Genomic DNA, 19,123 nt, shown 5'->3' with positions numbered 1-19,123 from the left:
ATTAAACAATTAAATACTTAATTATATCGTCTTCACTATAAAATATTAAATAATGTGTAAAAGTTCGAAAGCTGTAGAATAAAACAAAAATTCTTTTAGAAACAAGGAAAAATTCAAAGAAAATTTTTCATATCAGAAGTGTTATCGATTCTACCAACTAACGATTACGTGTACAGTGCAGGGTCTAAAAATCGAATTTACGTTACACTTTTCGATTATTTTTCAATTTAATTCTTAAATGGTTTTTAATGGTTTAGATATTATTTTATCATGACAACAATGTAGCGAGAATACATGAATTAGTGTTCTATTTGTATGGTTGTAGGTGTGAGTCAACACTCGACTGCAATAATTGTACTTTGTTGAAATAAATTCTATTTTACTAAAAAAAAGTATGCTATATGCAATAACAAAATATGACAATCGATTAGTTATCTCTGTTGGCAGCGCTGTATAAATGTTGACATTTTCCTTCACCAGTTTTTAAAGTTTTTTCCTTATCTAGTGGTAGAAAAATTGAATTTTTACTCTTAATGAGTAAAAAACGTTTCCGTTTATGTTGTAGAAGACTATAGTTGTCCTTCTCGAAATTCGATGATCGGAGGATAACGTTGGATCGCTATCAGTGTATTGTAAGTTAAACTTTTTACTTATTTTCTTTATACAATGATTGTTAAAGTAATTTAGCTACTACCAAAGTAAATTTTAAATTTTATTTTAAAATATTGTTTCATAAGGATTTACTTAAAAATCAGAACAAATCAACATTTACTCATGTAGTACAACTTAATCTCTTGTTTCAAAGTTAAACTGAATTTTATCATTTTACTCGAATATACTAATTATTTCTGACTTATTGATTATTCTCAATGTAAATTAAAACATCTGTATTATTTTTTTTACATTAAAACGCTGGTTTATAAATTCTCTATTTGAATACCTAATAAATATTATTCATATCGATTGAATTGTTTAAAATAAAAATAATGGTTTATCTATTGGTAATTATATTATTGTACCTATTACTAAAATCAAATTATTTTAGCTAGGTATAAAAATATTAAAATGTATTAATATTATTATACTTAGATTTACCAATATTAATATTAATATTTTTATTTTTTTCATGTTAGTCGATTGTTAAGAAAATCAGAAACAATATAATGTTTTTGTCATAATTTAACAAAGAACTATATTGAGTTGTAAAAAAATTAAAATAATGTCTATGATTATCATACACAAAAATAAAAAACAATTTTTAAATTAATAAAATATATTTATAATTTGAATAAATTCACTTATATAACTTATACATATTTATCTAAGAATTCTTTATTTTAGTTTTAAATATCAATTTAAATAATGAATTATTAGGTTTTAGGTAGATATAATGCTAAATTATGCCTATAGCATGTTAATTAACACATCTTTATTTTTATTTATACATTTGTATTTTTTTTCATACCATACTAATAGTCATAAAAAATATTTGTTTAAATTAAAAACTAGATTTTTTGTCTAAAATTTTGTTTATGATAAAAGTATAAAAGATATTTCATTATATAATTTTTAAATGAATATGTAGTTAGTAAGAAATCCCTATAGATTATTTATACAATTATATTTAAAAAAAAAAAATACATAAAGGATGAATGACCTCATTAAATGACTTATTATTTAAACAATAATAAGTTTTTTTTATTTTTTTTTAAAGTATACTAAATAAAAAAATATATATTTAATAATTGTTCTTTTGAAATTGTCAACTAATGATTTTAATGGTTTTTTTTCATATTTTAGGTATATGATTATGATTTATTTTATACTGTTAAATTCCATTAATACATTTTTAAGTATAAATTAGTTCTATTAATTACATTTTACTATTCTACAAAATGTAATCGATATATTTGTTATTATTGTTGTTGTTATTCTTATTTTATCTAGAAAATTGTTATTTTATGCTATGCTGAGCTATGCAGGCATTGAAATAATTATAAATTATAAAATAATAAATAAAATAAATTATATTAATAATAAACATTTATTGGATATTATAACTTGTATTATAAGTAATTAATAGACATTTATTTATGATTCATAATAGTGTATATTGTTAAATAAAATTGTTATTTTTATTAAAACAATAAGCCCAATAATTCAAAATATACCTGTGGTAGTTAAATAAAATAATTTATTCAGTCTTTTGCCTGTATTACTATGTATTTATATCCAGGCAAATAATTTTGGGTTTCAATAATAATATTTTATAGGTTATCATTGTAATTTATTTTGCTTATAATTATTTGATATCTCTTACATCTTTATGATGTTCTTTATTACTATAGATAATATGTATAAACTACATGTTAATAATTAAGATTGCAAATATGCATATGAGAGCTATTATCAATAATGTCCTAATTAACAGTTTTGATTTAATACAAGATCAGAATTATACTTAATCAAAGAAGATATACATATATTATACAAATAATGTAAATTTTTAAATTGTTTCTATTTATTTGATCATTTTTAGAAATGACTCACTGTAAGTTTATTTATTATTCATAACATGAAATTACTTTCACTTTTATTTTAACTTAAAAAATGTTGTGAATCTTTGAATTAGATAATTAGTTTTAAATAAAATACATCCATATTTTATTTCATGTGCATAAAATTAATAAATTATACAATATTAAACTGATTAACTTTATTTTAAAATTAAAGAATAATGAAAAAAAAAAAAACTTTTATTTAACTTGTATTAAAAAATATTTATTAATATTGTTATACTGGTCCAAGATATTAACTAATAGTATCTGTTGTTATTTAATTTTAATTTTATGCTGTGACACAGCCAACATGTATGCCTATTCTAGCCATCTTTTATTTAAAAGTAGCTTTATTTTAATTAGTATTGTTAAATAAATTTTGTCTATATATATAGTTTTTTCTTGCATCTCCGTGAGAACATTTTTCATTACCTACTTTTTGAATACAATCATTGTTGAGTATGTTTCATCTAATTCACTATATTTTATAATATGTTTTAGAACATAATATTACTATATTTCAATGTCTTAAACAACTTGCAGTATATTTAATTTATATTTTTGTTTGTATTTATTTAATGATTTTAATATTTAATTAAATGACTTAATTATGTTATCCAATTTCTTTTTTTTTTTTAATTCTTTAGTATTTAAGTTCGTCTATGAGATAAAATTTTATCAATGTTATTTACATTTAATTTAACATCAAATATTTATTTAAATTGTACAATCATTTCAAATAACAGATATACCTATTTTAATATCTTACAATTTCCAGTCTCCTCTTTTATTAACATTTTAAATTTTATTAAATAATTATTTAATCAAATTAATATAAAAATTGTTAATATTTACTTAATTTTTATGATAATTGTATGCATCTGCCATTTTTAACCACAACTATCTAATAAAATGAAATGTATGTTTAATATTGTTATTTTTGGTTTTTAGGTTATATAGTTTTTCATTTCATGACAATAATATGATAGAATAATTCAATTAACTTATATTATTTAAGTTTTAAAACAAAGATGAAGAGGCAGTTTTTTAAGGTTAAGCAATTTGCTGACCAGACATTCTCTAGGTATGATGTTTTTAATTATTTTTATTGTTTTAAATATTTAAATAACATTTTTTATTAATTTTTATTTATAGGTCAGGTAAAACTGAAGCTCTTTCTGATACCTTACAAACTGCAGAAAAACGAGTTGAGTTTATAAAGAACGCTTGTCAAAATACTACAAAAAAATTATTAGCTACATTAATATCACCTGGGCTTGGCCATGATGCTCCTGCTCGTGAAAAACGACTTGTAAGTAATATATATTTTTTTTATTCATTAATAATTTATTTTTAATATTTTAGAAAAAAATGCCTGACTATTTGCTGGCAATGGCAATGCTTGATAATGGCTCTAATGAAGAAGATAATTTATTAAGGTAAAATATTTTTTAATTTAATATTTTTATAGTTTGCAATAAAGCAACTTATACCCAGGGTAACTTATGAATAAATATGAGGAACTTTTTCTTTTTAGTAGTATTATGTTTTTATTATTGTGAAATAAAAAAATAATTACTTTAATATTTTAAAATTTAAATTTACAGTTTGTTTTTGTATAGTGGCTTAATCTAATTTGACTTTAACTTAAAAGATGTACATATTTTTTTATTCAGTATAAATTTAAATTATATTTTAAATGTTTATTATTTTTTAGACAAGTATTAGTGGAATGTAGCAAAGTACAAATATGTTTAGCTAATGCCGGTGTAGATTATGAATCACGTATTGAACAAACAGTGCTTAGTAAGTTACAACAAATACTGGATGTAGATGTGCCAAATATTATAAAGCAAAAACGATTACTTACTAAGTTGGTGTTTGATATGGATTCAGCTCGAGCAAAGTAATATTTCTTTATATTTAATAACTATAAATTATACATTATTTTATTTTTTTTTCATTTACTCTATAATATAGACAAAAGTTTCTTTAAAGTCCATAATCCTGTATTAATTTTTAAATTCAATAGGATATTTATTTAATAATTGTAATAAATAGCTCAAAGAATTGATTTTCTTATGAATAAATAAAAAATATTTAATACTGTTATCTGTATAAATGTTACATTATATAATAATTAATTATTACCTACTTTACTTTTGTTATTTTTCTTTTAGTATTTAAGTTATGACTATTATTATTTTATTTATTATTATTTTTTTTTTTATAGATACCAAGGAATCTTAAAAAATTCTAATTCTGGAAGTTCTCATACAAATAAAGTAGATGCGGTTAAAGAAGAATTAGAAGATATAGAATTGAAAGTTGAACAATGTAAAGTATGTGTATATAATATTTGATATTAGTTATTCCTTTAAAATAAATATATATATATATATATATATTTTTTTTTTAATAACACTTAGGACTCTCTAGCATCGGAAATATTTCAGTTAATATCACGAGAAGCAGAACTTTCATCTGTTCTTATAGAATTAATAAAACATCAACGTTCTTACCACCAAACTGCATTAGCTGTTTTGGATGAAATAGTTCCTGAATTAGAAACTGTTATTGGTATGTTGCATAATCTTTAAATATTTTTAATACTAATATAAACATTTTATATAGATATTAACCCTTCAAAACCAGTTTTTGGTCAAAAACTTGAAGACCATTTAAGAGTTACTAAAAGGCGAATAGCCTATCCAATTGAACTATGTATTTGTGCTTTATTGGAAATGGGTGTGGAAGAAGAAGGATTATTTAGAATTGCAGCTGGTGCTTCTAAAGTACGATGCATGAAACTCAGATTAGATTCTAATTGTCTAGATTTAGAATCAGCAGTTGAATATAGAGATCCTCATATAATAGCTGGAGTTTTAAAATCTTATTTAAGACAATTACCTGAACCTCTATTAACTCATCATTTATATGAAGAATGGATGGCTGCAGCTAAGTATGTATTCAATTCAGTTTCATTTATAAGTTACTTAATATTATTTTGTTATTATTATTGAAAAATTGTGTAATATATTATAATTATTTATCAGACTACAAACTAGTGAAAGTAGACTTCAAGCAATCCTAAACGTTGTTCAAAAATTACCTCAATCGAATTTATACAACTTAAGATATATAATTAAATTTTTGGCTTTGTTGACCAAACATCAAGATGTAAATAAAATGAGTCCACAAAATTTGGCTATAGTTATTGCACCTAACCTTTTATGGACACCTGAAGATAAAAATGATAATATAGGGTAAGAATTCTTAGGCATTTAATCATTGTATAATGTTTAATATTATTTATTCTTTTTTTTTTATTTGTTTTATTAACTAGATTAAATATGAATGCAGCTGCATGTCATAATATCATTGTAGACTGTCTAATATCCCATTCGGATTGGATTTTTCCTGGGGGTAAAAATCATATATTAAATTTTTATTAACTAATTTTCATTATTAAATAATAAAAATTATTTTAATTTCAGAAGAAGAATTTTATGTTACATTAAAGGTATTAGATGTAAATGATTTTAATGGTCACAAAAGATCCAGTAGTGGGGATACACATTTGATATTTACAAATGATGCTTTTGACACAAATTTGAAACGAAGTAGATCTAGTACTAATATTACTGATATGAGGTATTTAATGTTTGTATGATTATTATATGTGTGTTTTATTGTAACTATTATAAAACTATTAAAATCAACATTTATTAAACTATTTAAATTAATTAATAAACTATAAAATTTGATTATGATATATTTAGTCCTCCTTCAGAGAGCCCAAAACCACATACTAGAGGACGTAAAAGTAAACCAGCTCCTGTTCCACCATCACCAACAAACAAGACAAACAACATATTTGAAAGTTCTTCTGTCACTACGAAAGACCAAGATAAAGCAAACTGTGATAAACCTCCGCCTGGTTCCTTACCGAAACCTAGTCAAACTACTGAATCTCCTAAGGAAAAGTTACCGTCTGCTGATACAGGTTCTTTAAAACGCCCTGTTAAACCTGCAGTTGCTCCACGCACAATACTTGAAACCTCTGATGATACAGTTTTCCGTAAACCTGCTATACCTGAACGACCAGCATCTTTACAAAGACCATTAAGTTCTTCATTTAGGAGTCTTAGAATATTAACAGATGTTTCTAATGATAAAGTAGATGTAATGATAATTTAATTTCACTATGTATGCTTGAATATTGATTCTATTTTTATATTTATAGTTAGACCAAGGAGGCCCTATGTTGGAAAGGGCACATTTGTACACTGTGTCTAAACAACAAGTTTCATTGATACAAGTTGGTGATCAATGTGATGATAAAGAAATCAACCAAAATCAACATACCGGTTAGAATTAATTATTAATTTATTATTATTGTATTTAATTTTACTTTTGAAGTTGATACTTAAAAAAATATTTACATATGATATTGATATTTTAGATATAATGGATACATGTTATACAAACCAAGAGAGTCAAAATGATGATAATGGAGGTTGTATAAGTCCAACTTTTTCTAGTCACCGAAATACACCATCAGACATCCTATCTGGTTAGCATATTAATAATTATTTAATGATATTTTAACCTGATTTGAAATTAATTTTAGGACAATCATTAGCATTAAAAACACCAACAAGAACCCAGCGACCTATACCTCCACCACCACCACCACCAGTTTTTTCTACTAAAAAGGAACCTGAAAGTACAGATTTATAACATTAAAATAAAAGTGATAGAAAGTTACGACTTGTTTTTATTTCATTATTAATACATTGACCAAAGAAATAGTAAAGTTTTTTTTTGAGTTTAATTTCACTGACAAAAGAAGCATTTAATAATTTCTATTTTTTGACCTTTGCCTACCATTATTTATTTATTTATTAATTAATTTATATTTTTTGTTAACTTGAAATATTTTATCTTTTAATTATATATACGTACATATATTATTTAAATTATGTAAATGATTATTACAATATATTTTTCTTAAAAACAAATTGTTATTTACCTATTTACAGATTGTAATTTAATATTTATTTTTAGACCTTATGTATAAATTAAAGGTATTTTCTTGTATTTTTTTTTACTAAACATTTATTTTCATTTATAATTATTAAAACTGTAAAACAGGGTAAAATAACTAAAAACTGAACGTTGAGATTATTTAATGTAGCCATGTTGAATTATTTATATTATTTTTTTTATCAATTTTCTATTAGATCATTGTGCACTATATAAAAATGTTTATCGAAAGTAAAAACCACTATGTTAAAAGTTTTGGTCCTATGTATCTTTAAAATAAAAGTTTGATGTTTTAATTATTTATTTTATTTATAATTATCAATAGGCATAAGCTCTTTAAGAGTTTAAATGTATAAAATAACTATTTTAGTTGAATAACTATTCAACACAGAAATTATGCTTAAGTATTAAACAATAAAATAAATAAATAGCATCTTACGTTTCATACTTAATACAAAGCTAAGAATTTAATATAAATTTAGATTGCACATACTTTTAAAAGGAATGTATTAATCAATTTAACAGAATTTTTGAGTAAATAGTTTGCATTTAAAATAGCAAGTTATTAATAAATTAAATCAAATTGATAGTCTAGATCAGGGATGGGCAATTGGTAACCTGCATACCACTCAACTGGCCTAACATTTAAGTTACTTTATAAAAATTAAAAATGTTAGGATTTTTCTACAATTCATTTTATTATGTTTTTAAAATCGATATAATGTGTATTGTAAAACATAATTATGATGTCTTATCTAGTATTGAGCTATATTAGTTAATTTTATTATTATTTAAAGGGACATAGTTAACATAGCTAATAGATTATCAGTTTAATCATATCCGTCGTGTCGTGCTGGCTGATGGCTTTGATTTTATTATTTTTGTGTTTAGTAGTGTTTCAAAAATGTCTGCTAAAAAGCAAAAAATTGATCCATTAGATTTTCACTTTCAAAAAATTCACTCTTATCAGCAATAAGTTTCCTATTCCTGGTATAAACCAATAGTCTTTTATAGTTATATTAATGGGAAAGTCTCTAGATAAAGATCATTGAAAAATTTTTGATATGTTTATCTTGAATTATATTAAGTAACATCCAAGACTAATATTATTTATTATTTGAATAATTTGTAAACAAAATTCTAAACTTAATCTGACTAGATAAGTGTGTTTTTTTCTAAACAAAGAAGTATTTATCAAATCGGTATTTCAATGTATAAAATATTTAATTTTGTTTATTTATAACTTAGCTTAAGGAATTCTTTTAAAGGGTTCTCTTAGTTACCTTAAAACTGAAAATCTTTAAAGGTAGTCATTAATGAGTAATTAATACTGACATCATTTTTTTGTTTTATTTTTATAATACATGTAACATACTTTTCAAAAGTTAATATTTAATAAAGTTTAATAATTTACTGTTTATAAGTATTTTTATAGTAGTTCATATATGTCATTAGAACCTTTTGCAGTTAAGACTTGCTGAAAGTTTCTAAGTTTTAGTATTAAAATGTAAAAACAACTAACACCTAAATTCTTATTATTTATTCTCTCAAAAGAGACATATTTCCTACAGATAAATTAAATTAATGACTATTTAATTTTCAAATATACATATATTTAATATCTTTATGAATAGTCTCAGGATTGAATCTTTGATTTACTATATTATAGTGCAATATTTTCACTTGTAGGACATATTCATTACTAAGAGGTTACACGGTACTATATTTTTCATTTAGACTAACAAAATGTATTAATGTTGATGGACTGAAAAATTTCTACCTGATGTCTAATTATTAACAAAATACCAATTACTTTCATTAACACACATTTTAATAACAGTTGTCAAGACATTTTACATATTTAAGAAGAAAAATATATTTTTTGGATTGCATTTTTAATGTATTATGTTTCTAGTATCTTATATATATCCCATTACATATATGTCCTTTACATATAGACTGTATGTTGTATGATTGAAATATAAATAATTAAACTTAATTTTTAATACACAATTTATTCAAAAAAAAAAAAAAAATGTAATAATTCTAAACATATTTTTATATGACTACATTAATGGTTTTTTTTTAATGTTGGTGAAAGATTTCTCTCTAAAACCGGAGGTTCTTGGTAAAAAATTTTCTGATCATCTGTTCTTTTGAGTTTTTCTTCTAAAATACTGGGTTTTGATGGCATTTCTAAGTTAGATATTGTACGTTCTACATTGTAACCAATAATACCAGCAACAAAAGCTACTGGGAAAGTTATCATTGGTACATATCTTAACAATATTTTATAAAAAACCATGGTGACTGAAAAAAAAAAAATCAAATATAATATATTATGAATGCTGTGTATTAACATGATAATTGGTGATAACTATAATGTATGTAGTTTTATTACATATAATAAAGATACAGTTTTAAAACATATTTTTTTGAAAATATCAAGTTTCCAAAATAATTTTATTTTTGAAAATGTCTTATTATGCTCTCTATTTCTTTAAAAGTTGTATGTTTGGTACTACATTTAAAAAACAATTTACTTTAAGAATTCTAGCAAATTCCATTTCTAATCTGTAGATAAAATGAAACTTTTAGAACATTACTTTTAGTATAAAAAGTTGAAAAATACATTATAAAAAAAAAAAAAAAACATAATTCATGACTGATTAATTATTCAGGAGGAATAATAAGCTAACTAATTAGTATATCATCGATTAATAAAAGAAGCTTAATATTGTTTAAAAATGATAGAAATTATATCACAATGAAACACATGATATCACAAAAACTTTAATTTTAGAGAACTAAGATATGTAACTAAATTTATAACATACATTATTATTTATTTAATGGTATTAAAACTTTATTTAAAAAATGTATCATTTGTGAGGTATTTTAATTACAACCACATAATACATTACTTCTTACTCGGTTCAAATTTTTAGATCAACTTATTATTTTATAGAAAATCTTACATTTTCTACTTTAAACTTGAAGGTTGTGGTAATCTGTATTTGTGCATTTCAATCTCAGCATCAAAATATGAATTTTTGTGGTAACTGAAATATTGTGGATTCTTGTAGGGACCGTTTTTTGCTGCTTTCTTTACACGTTCTACATAATAAAATCAATTTAATGAATAAAATAATAATACTATAGGTTATCTGTTCATCTAGAGAATATGAGTATACAATAACTAAAATTAGTAGCTTTTGACCAAAAATCTACCTAAATAAAATAAGTAATATTTCTTGATCATAGAATAACCAGTAAGATATATGTTTGTATGCCCAAAGCAGTCATATTCTCTAATGAATAGTATATAAATATTATTCAATATTTTTAATTAAATAAAATTATCGTCATTGGTAAAATAATTATTTACCTGCTGGTGGGTTAGAAATGATAACCTTGGAACTCAAACCTTTAACATTAGATGTAATGTCTTTTGGTTTTTCAGTTGTAGCCACGTATCTGCGGAACTAAAAATGTATCTTCTTAAAACTGGTATAAACATATCATAATAATTAATATAATCAAGAAATAATTTAAAACCTATAAGATTCTATTTTTGACATTGACTTATTAGAGTATCAAAAGAACAAATAAGTAATAACTTTACCTGATTGTTAACCAGACATGATTTTGTTAAAACATTGTTTATCCTCATTATTTTATGTTGAGATGAATATTATCTGTAGTTAGAAGGATTAAATTTTTAAAATATTGAGCAGTATTATGCAATATAACGTTGCGTTTTGAGAACAAACCTTAAGCTATCTTCCTTTTAAGTTACAACCTTAGATTACACATTCCTATATTCGTAACAGTTATCAATTATCACATGTTTTTCTATATGTTTAGCATATAGTACGCATTACCACGGTATTAGATTATTATTTTAGGACACAACTCTATAGATGATAAAGAAAATATGATATTTATTATCAAAATCAAACATATGATTAATCCAGTGATACCATATTAGTCATTAATTTCCCATACTAAAACTATAGTTAAATAAATATATTATAACTAGGGTTCGGATTTGAAGGCAAATGCCTTTCTTATATTAATCATAATAGAAAAATAATTTTTATACAAAAATGTGTTTCATTTAATTTCTTAGACGATGGATCTTTTTTTTTTTTTGCCTTTTTTTTGCCTTTTTACCTATAAATGCCTTTTTTTACCTTTTGTACTTATAAATGCCTATTTTGTGTTTAATTTTTCAGTTGATTTTATAATTTTATACACAGCTTGCGTATTATCGATATCGTGTTATCGAGTATTTGGTATGGCCATAAAATTACCCGTACACCTATTTAAAGATTAAGATATGTTCGTGGTACCTACGTAGATTCAAGATTGTTCGTCAGTCCGCCGGCATTTGTCGATCGCAATAATTGTCGTTCAATAATTTTTCCACGCGTTTATTTTATTCTGTTTTTTTAATTATGCCAAGAGTTAAACAAAATCACAATTCCAAGTTGAAAAAGTATGTTTCAGAATTCGGTGAAAATATTTTTTCAACCAATAGATTAATTTTATATTGTAAAATTAGTATATTAAAAAGTAGTATATTTATGAATTGCCTTTCCTTTTTGTATAAATTAAATGCCTTTTTTTACATTTTAAATACTTTTTTTATTGATTATATTTCCTTCAAATCTGAACCCTAATTATAGCATTTATAACTAGCTGAATTACCCGGCTTCGTCCGTGTGTCAAGCTCGCCCACAGAATGAAATCCCATCCGGGGCAAGATAAAATTCAAAGGCCAAAGTACTATTTGGTTAAGATATTTTAATAAATGAATATACCTCTAGGACATTCATTATAATATACCTGACTAAAAAAATAATCATCATTATGTCATTACGCAAAAACCTAATAATATGTGTTTATGTTATAACAATAAATATCAATTACTAATATACTATTAAGTTACAATAATTATATAAATCCCAAGGGGGAGCAATGTCCCCATTGGTCTTCCCTGCAGGCGTCCTTGCCGTTTGTTGTTTGTATCTCAAAATGACTATTATGACAAATAAAATTAAATTGTGAATAATAGATCACTCGTAGGAGTGTTTGATACAACCTTGAGAAAAAAATTGAAAAAAATTGAAATAGTGTCATCACAAAACAGGAATATAAAAAAGGTCAGTTCGTTTTATATAAATACCTAGAGATAAAAATACAATCCCTCCCCCTTCCATCAGGCAAAAAAAAAAATGGAAAATTGGGTGACCGCGGTAACACTCAGAAAGGTATTTTGAACAACTCTGTGATAAAAATTGGAAAAATGTTAAATAGTGTCGTCTCAAAATGGGAACATAAAAAAGACCTGTTTTTTTATATATACAGTATACACATATATAAGGAAAGATATAATAAAGTATTGCAATATAGAATACAATACAGAATAAAATAAATTTAATCTATTCTGTGACTACATGTTTTACTAAGTACAATAATTTAATATAGAGTACAAAACTACAAAATGATGACTTTTTTAACGAAAAACCGTGAAATAATGTACAATTTGATTCAAAGTAATCTGACATTCCAACATAGGTACCTACATGAATAATTTGAACTTTTGAAGCATGATCGCATGACTGTTGTTTAACCATGGTTTGAAAGAATCCAATTTAATAACTAGGTACATAGCTTTTGGCATTATTTGTTTTAATAAAATAACTTAAATTCTATTAATAAATTAATATTTACAATTACATGAATTCTAGTCAGAAATAATTATAGGATGTTGTGAATGATGTAAATTTTTAGGATTCAGTAAAAACTATTTATCTAAGAAACCTTGTGCTACATTTTAGAATTTTAAGCTTTTTGAACTACAGTAAAAAACTAAAATCATTATTTCAAGTGACGATATCTAAGGACTTCAAATTTCAAAACGTTTTTGTAGTGTTGTAAAATATAACGTTATTATAATAGAAAAATATTTAAAACAAAATTAACGAAGTCGATAGGAAATCAAAAACTAAAAAAAATTCGAATATCATTAAATAAAATATATTAATTATAACTTCATTTAAAATTTATAGTAAACAAGACACATTTAATATATTATGTAAATTTAAAAAATAGTTATAAATAAAGTTATTAAAATTAATGCTTGTTCTTTTTTTTATGCTACCTACCTACCTACATATTATGACATGTAATTAAATTCATTATAATAAAAATTTAAATTTTATTAACTTTTTTTTAATCTTTTAGGTATGATAAATTTAAAGTTGGCTATCTTTATTAATAAGAGTTAGTATTTTCATAATATCTAAAATATCTTATTATTGTTTTTTTTTTTTATATTAAATACTTATAGATATTAGTAAATTATTTTAATTCAATTTTTTTTATGTTCATGTTCAATTTTATTGATGTTGACAGTTTCGTTTTTTATTTTAAACGTTAAATGTAAAATTATAAATGTATTAGAATTAAATGGAAAAAATCAAAAATGTTTGAAAGTACAATTATAACATTAAACATTAACATTTTATAACGTTTAAATACTAGAAAATATAAAAAAAAAAATATATTTTTATGATTTAAGCCTTAGAATATGCAATGTTTATGTTTTAAAAATCAGAAGTCAAAAGATATCAATAGCGACAACAGCATTCAAGTAGGTTTAATCACTCTGCCATAGAATATGTGTCGAATGATATGTATATTATCATTGTAATAATAAATGTGTTTAATTTTAATTCAATAATTAATCATTGAATACAACAAAAATTATTCTATGTGGAAATATTGGAAACAATCTAACTTTTTATTATAACTTTACTAAAAACAATAGTTAGGTTGGTATCATTATAAACTCAACAATTAACAAATGTTCATTGTATTTTTTTTCCCTAATATTTCCGATTTTATACAAAAAATAAACACATCATTATGAAATCAAAATGTTAAACGCTCCGCTCTTCAGAATCTAAAAAAATGTATGTTAATATTATTGTATTTTAATTTTAATTTTTGGATATTAATTTTATTTATTTATCGTTTTCATTATCGTAACGCCTATATAATGGGTTTTATCATTATTCTATTATTTTTTTTTTTTATTTTCTGTGCTTTGGCTTTTTATACATTTAGTATATACGAGTACTTTGACGAATACTCTACAATATTTAAGCTTCGAGTCACTACGAAATTTTTGAATACCTCTGTCCTTTGCTATTGAGTATAAGGGCTTTTAAAAATGAAACACCTGTACGTCTGTTTATGTATTCACGTATGTATCTAATAGTCTCCCAAATATAATACATTTCCATATTTTTTGGGTCCAATGTATTAAATTTCTACACACTGGTGTAGGATTATCTCCGGATGACTGGATCATTATTATGGTTGCAACGACGATCGCGGTCTTCAACACAATGAATTCTCACCTGCAATTTTGTACTTATTTTATATTATATTATATTATTATTATTATTATTATTACCGATTTCCGATATTTTACAAAATACTATATAGTTCTCCGAAAACCTTCGCCACAGTCACGTGAATCGTTATTGTCCGGAAGAAATTTGTAATTCATATATTTGAATTTTATTATAAGACGCCCGATACTCTCTGCAGATTCTCTATTGAACCGATATTCTATAATAGATGTTATATACAAATAAACGCGGAGAAGAGTTTCAATAATGAAAATATTCTTACTATAATACATTATTATTGTATAGGTAGTCAACTGGTTTCTGACATAATCACTCCAAAAAATGGTGGCCTTTACACGTTACTGCGATATATGTATATGTATATACACTATCCCCGCAGTGGTGATTCTTCTTATTGCACCTGTTGCATGCGGATTTTTACTAATTTTATGTGGACTGATATACGAGAATTAGGTTGAGGAAGCTAATAATGATTAATAGATAGGACTTAACAACTAAAATCGAAAATAAAATAATTATTTCAAAATTGACTTTTACTCTTGGTTATGAAAATGTCGAACATCTAATAATGATTAATTAATTTATATAATATGTGATAGTGTTTGGTTATGGGCAAGGTTGTGAAAATTACAATGTGTTCCTTTTTTAATATGTTAAATACATTTTAAGGGCAATATTTTTAAAATGTATTTTTTTTCCACCTTTCGACAGACTTGGGACTGTTTGAGAAATCCACTGGTATTATTAAAAATACTTCTTTTTTATTATTATTAAAAATCACAAATTAAATATTTATAATAATACATTATTTTAAATTTTCTGTTAAAGCTTATTGTAATTTTTCAATTACTTTATAAATATTCCGGCGTAATGAATCCATAACATCCTTGTTTATTTTTATGTAATATAATATATTACATAATATAAATAGTTAAAAAATTAATAGTAAATAAAACTAAAGAAATAGTTTTTGAAATATCGGAAAAATACTTTACATTAGTTATTAAATTTAAATTAGGCACTTTTTACAGTTCACACTTAACTATCTAAATAATGGCGTGCCGTACAACAACGTACAGCTAAGAGTAATGCAAACTTATTTATTATGTTTATTACATTTATATTTTCTGTAAAATTAAAAGTATAATCACCTTTATATGGTTATATGGCCATATATTTTGGCACACAAAGATTTGTTAATTTTTCTAAGTACACAATAATACAATATATTACATAAATACTCTAAAATCGTATTATTTAATACGATAATTTTATAGGATTATTGATGCAAAAAATCAAACGTGTTCACTTTTTTATTGAATAAAATTCACAAGTTGGTGTAATCTGCTGATTAGTCCATTAGTTATAATTAAGGATATAGTTTTCATAATAAATGAACCTATCTGATTTTTTCTGTAGTAATAATGTTCATATTTTAATAAACAAGTAAATTTAAGTAATATATTGTACCAATTAGTACGTTTTTGGTACAATATATATATATTGGTAATTGGTAAACGTCAAGTTCAATTTTGTCCTACATCTATCTCGGAAATCAACTTGTAAATGAGAATAATTCTATATAACTTTATAAGTTAACATTCAGTTTTCTTTTAAATCAATTAAAAAAAAAAAATGTTAGCTATGATATAAAAACATTAAAATTGTAAAATAATATTATCAAAAGCTTTTATGCAATACAAAATCAATTGATAAAATCACTATTTGTAATTTTTGTTTGACAAGTTAATATAATTTTTCATTTTCTCCTATAGTCCACTTAGTTGACAATTTTTTTTGAAAAGAAAAATATAGTAGCTTAATTTTGAATTATCTATTATCTTAAAACTTCAGGTTGGCAGAATCGACGGATTAATTAATTACTGCCCTTTACTGTAAAATTGCTCTAGGACCGAATAAAAAAAAGTTCTGGCAGAATCGATAAAATTTTATGAAAAAATAATTTTTCCAAATACATTTTAGGTACCTAAATAATAATTATATTATTTCTGTAAATTTACTACTCAATTAATATTGTTAGGCTTTTGTTTTTAGATTACATCGAATGTTATATTATACCTATAGAAATGGCTTAATAATTTAGAATAAGTTTTTTTTTCATATTCAAATTTCCACAGTAATCTAAACTGTGAAGTTAACTTAGTTTCACGCCAATATAATTTTTTTAAGTGTATTGTTTTGTTTTTAAATTTGGTACATTTCAAAAGTTGATATTTTGTTAAGTACATGCTACAAAAAACGTTTATGACATGTACTTATTTAATTAATTTATGTACAAATTATAATTTCAAAAATATAGTAATTTTATTGATATTAATTCTTACTACAAACATTCATCATATTATATTGTTCAGTTTATAATTTTATAGTTCTTGAGCCCTTCAGTCGCATACCTAACTTTCAGATATGCTCATACCTATAGTTGTTATAAATTATAATGAATAAGATATAAGAATTATTGTTTTTTAAGACAATACATGTAGATCATTTTTATTTTGTGATGTTGTATTATGTGTTATATTACAAAGAAATTTGATTAGTAAAAATACGATTTTTGATATTTATTTGGAATATTTTAAATAATGTATACGTTTTAAATTTTTTGGTATAGGCATACGTCGCGAATCAGTACAATAAATCTTAAACTCACCAAACATGTTTTTTTCTTAACTTACCATATGTATACAAAAAAAAAAAAAAAAAAACAATGAATTATTCATGTTATCAAATGGTTAAAAAGTTACCAGAAACAGTTAAAATTTAAATTTAAATTTCAAATGCTTTGTAGTATAACTACTGAATTTATCTGATTTTTTAAGATTATTTTTCACACTATTTTTTTTTAAATATTGGTATAAAATGTAATTATTGATAAATTAAAAACGTGGGCCGAATCGTAGCCTAATTTACATTGTGGTTGCTTACAACGGAAATAGTGATATTTATCAGATAGAAATGTTTAAATGTTTTAAAATATAATACTAAATTTAAATATTTAAATTGAATAGAAATAAACAGCTTACAGAATATTGGCTAAATAATAAATCGGGTTTTAATTTTTTATGTTGTATTGTTATCTTATAGTACTTATACATATTTTTGGTAGTAAAATCACCAACCTATTTTACCGGTAAAATACGATTGTGCACGTTTTAATGGGAGAATAGAACATATGTTTTGGGTAAGATACAGTACAATTGCGCGTAAAAATTATTACGACGTTTTTAGATTAGGCATAATGGCATAGTTTAAAATTTAACCTATACCTAAATGTTCAGTTTAGTTAGAATTAGTTGGTATTTTTAAATAAAGTATTAAAAAAAATACAAAGTTATTTAATTTGGCTCTAGCTAAGAGTTATTAATTATTATGTTCTAAAATGTTATCCCTTAATGTTAATTAATGTATACAATCAAAATTCAACAGTCAATACAAAAATAATTTACAATAATTTGCAATTTTTTAGATTTATAAATTTGGCTGAGTTCATTTAAATAATTGTTTATTTCGTCAGGTGTTTTTTATTCTTATAATTATTGTATAAACTGTTAGTTTTATCACAGAGTAGTTTAGCTCTTTAGACGTTTAATTGACAGAACCTTTTTGGGCGATAGTTTATGATTTTGTTGGCGTTTTGGTTTATGCTTGAATTAAAACAGAGATGACTACTGCAAGCACTGAAGGATGAAAGGCATAAATTTATCCGTCAAAAGTACGATGAAAAATTTCCGGACTATTTGTAGATTTTAAATTAAAAGTGAAAAAATAAATTTAAGTTTAAAAAACTTAGCTGAAACTGAATTCATATATTTTAATTCATATATTATTTCTTTAATAGAATATTTTAATGATGGTTCATCAGCTCACATAGCTGGTGGGAATACATTGTTAAGTGAAACAAATATTAGCAAAACGTAATTAGAAAAAATTGTTCCGTTTTTTCTGAACAGAACAAATGAAAATTAATTTCATAAAGGTATCCTCAACTTCATTTGGTGGAAAAAATTTTTTTATCACAAGTCAAGTATTTTTTCTTTGAGACAAAAT

At 23.4% G+C, this 19,123-nt stretch overlaps 3 protein-coding genes across 4 annotated transcripts; 1 reads left to right on the top strand and 2 right to left on the bottom strand.

Annotated features, from left to right (window-relative positions):
* Positions 1 to 502: 502 nt before the first annotated feature.
* On the top strand, positions 503 to 7,365 carry LOC112602756 (rho GTPase-activating protein 17-like). Its single transcript, XM_025351014.1, has 15 exons — positions 503 to 632; positions 3,510 to 3,642; positions 3,714 to 3,870; positions 3,924 to 3,997; positions 4,276 to 4,464; positions 4,792 to 4,900; positions 4,988 to 5,138; positions 5,193 to 5,520; positions 5,615 to 5,824; positions 5,905 to 5,984; positions 6,056 to 6,212; positions 6,341 to 6,743; positions 6,805 to 6,928; positions 7,024 to 7,134; positions 7,192 to 7,365. Exons 2-15 carry the CDS (start codon positions 3,590 to 3,592, stop codon positions 7,299 to 7,301), a joined length of 2,256 nt encoding a protein of 751 aa, XP_025206799.1. The 5' UTR covers positions 503 to 632; positions 3,510 to 3,589; the 3' UTR covers positions 7,302 to 7,365.
* A 2,122-nt stretch (positions 7,366 to 9,487) lies between these two features.
* Positions 9,488 to 10,174, bottom strand: LOC112602484 (small integral membrane protein 12). Its single transcript, XM_025350577.1, has 2 exons — positions 10,151 to 10,174; positions 9,488 to 9,912 (listed from the first exon to the last, which is right to left on the bottom strand). The coding sequence occupies exons 1-2, from the start codon at positions 10,172 to 10,174 to the stop codon at positions 9,679 to 9,681; spliced, it is 258 nt and encodes an 85-aa protein (XP_025206362.1). The 3' UTR covers positions 9,488 to 9,678.
* Positions 9,828 to 11,442, bottom strand: LOC112602649 (NADH dehydrogenase [ubiquinone] flavoprotein 3, mitochondrial). Of its 2 annotated transcripts, none has more exons than XR_003115117.1 (4): positions 11,233 to 11,442; positions 10,996 to 11,092; positions 10,539 to 10,724; positions 9,828 to 9,917 (listed from the first exon to the last, which is right to left on the bottom strand). XR_003115117.1 is itself a non-coding variant. In XM_025350837.1 (4 exons), the coding sequence occupies exons 1-3, from the start codon at positions 11,278 to 11,280 to the stop codon at positions 10,591 to 10,593; spliced, it is 279 nt and encodes a 92-aa protein (XP_025206622.1). In that variant the 5' UTR covers positions 11,281 to 11,440; the 3' UTR covers positions 9,828 to 9,917; positions 10,586 to 10,590. The 2 variants fall into 2 exon arrangements, 1 of the variants encoding a protein (XP_025206622.1); XM_025350837.1 differs by having other exon boundaries at positions 10,586 to 10,724; positions 11,233 to 11,440.
* Positions 11,443 to 19,123: the final 7,681 nt, after the last annotated feature.

Source organism: Melanaphis sacchari, unplaced genomic scaffold (assembly GCF_002803265.2).
Source record: "Melanaphis sacchari strain LSU unplaced genomic scaffold, SCAv2.0 Contig8_pilon_pilon, whole genome shotgun sequence".
In the NCBI taxonomy this organism is placed as follows: domain Eukaryota; kingdom Metazoa; phylum Arthropoda; class Insecta; order Hemiptera; family Aphididae; genus Melanaphis; species Melanaphis sacchari.
This window is presented reverse-complemented; position numbering and strand designations above follow the sequence as displayed.

Coding starts and splice junctions, on each gene's coding strand:
- LOC112602756 (XM_025351014.1), top strand. CDS start 3,590: ATGAAGAGGCAGTTTTTTAAGGTTAAGCAATTTGCTGACCAGACATTC. Junction 5,521..5,614: donor GAATGGATGGCTGCAGCTAA/GTATGTATTCAA, acceptor ATTATTTATCAG/ACTACAAACTAGTGAAAGTA. Junction 7,135..7,191: donor ACCATCAGACATCCTATCTG/GTTAGCATATTA, acceptor AATTAATTTTAG/GACAATCATTAGCATTAAAA.
- LOC112602484 (XM_025350577.1), bottom strand. CDS start 10,174: ATGGAATTTGCTAGAATTCTTAAA. Junction 9,913..10,150: donor AATTTGCTAGAATTCTTAAA/GTAAATTGTTTT, acceptor TTTTCAGTCACC/ATGGTTTTTTATAAAATATT.
- LOC112602649 (XM_025350837.1), bottom strand. CDS start 11,280: ATGAGGATAAACAATGTTTTAACAAAATCATGTCTGGTTAACAATCAG. Junction 11,093..11,232: donor CATGTCTGGTTAACAATCAG/GTAAAGTTATTA, acceptor ATACATTTTTAG/TTCCGCAGATACGTGGCTAC. Junction 10,725..10,995: donor CATTTCTAACCCACCAGCAG/GTAAATAATTAT, acceptor TTTATTATGTAG/AACGTGTAAAGAAAGCAGCA.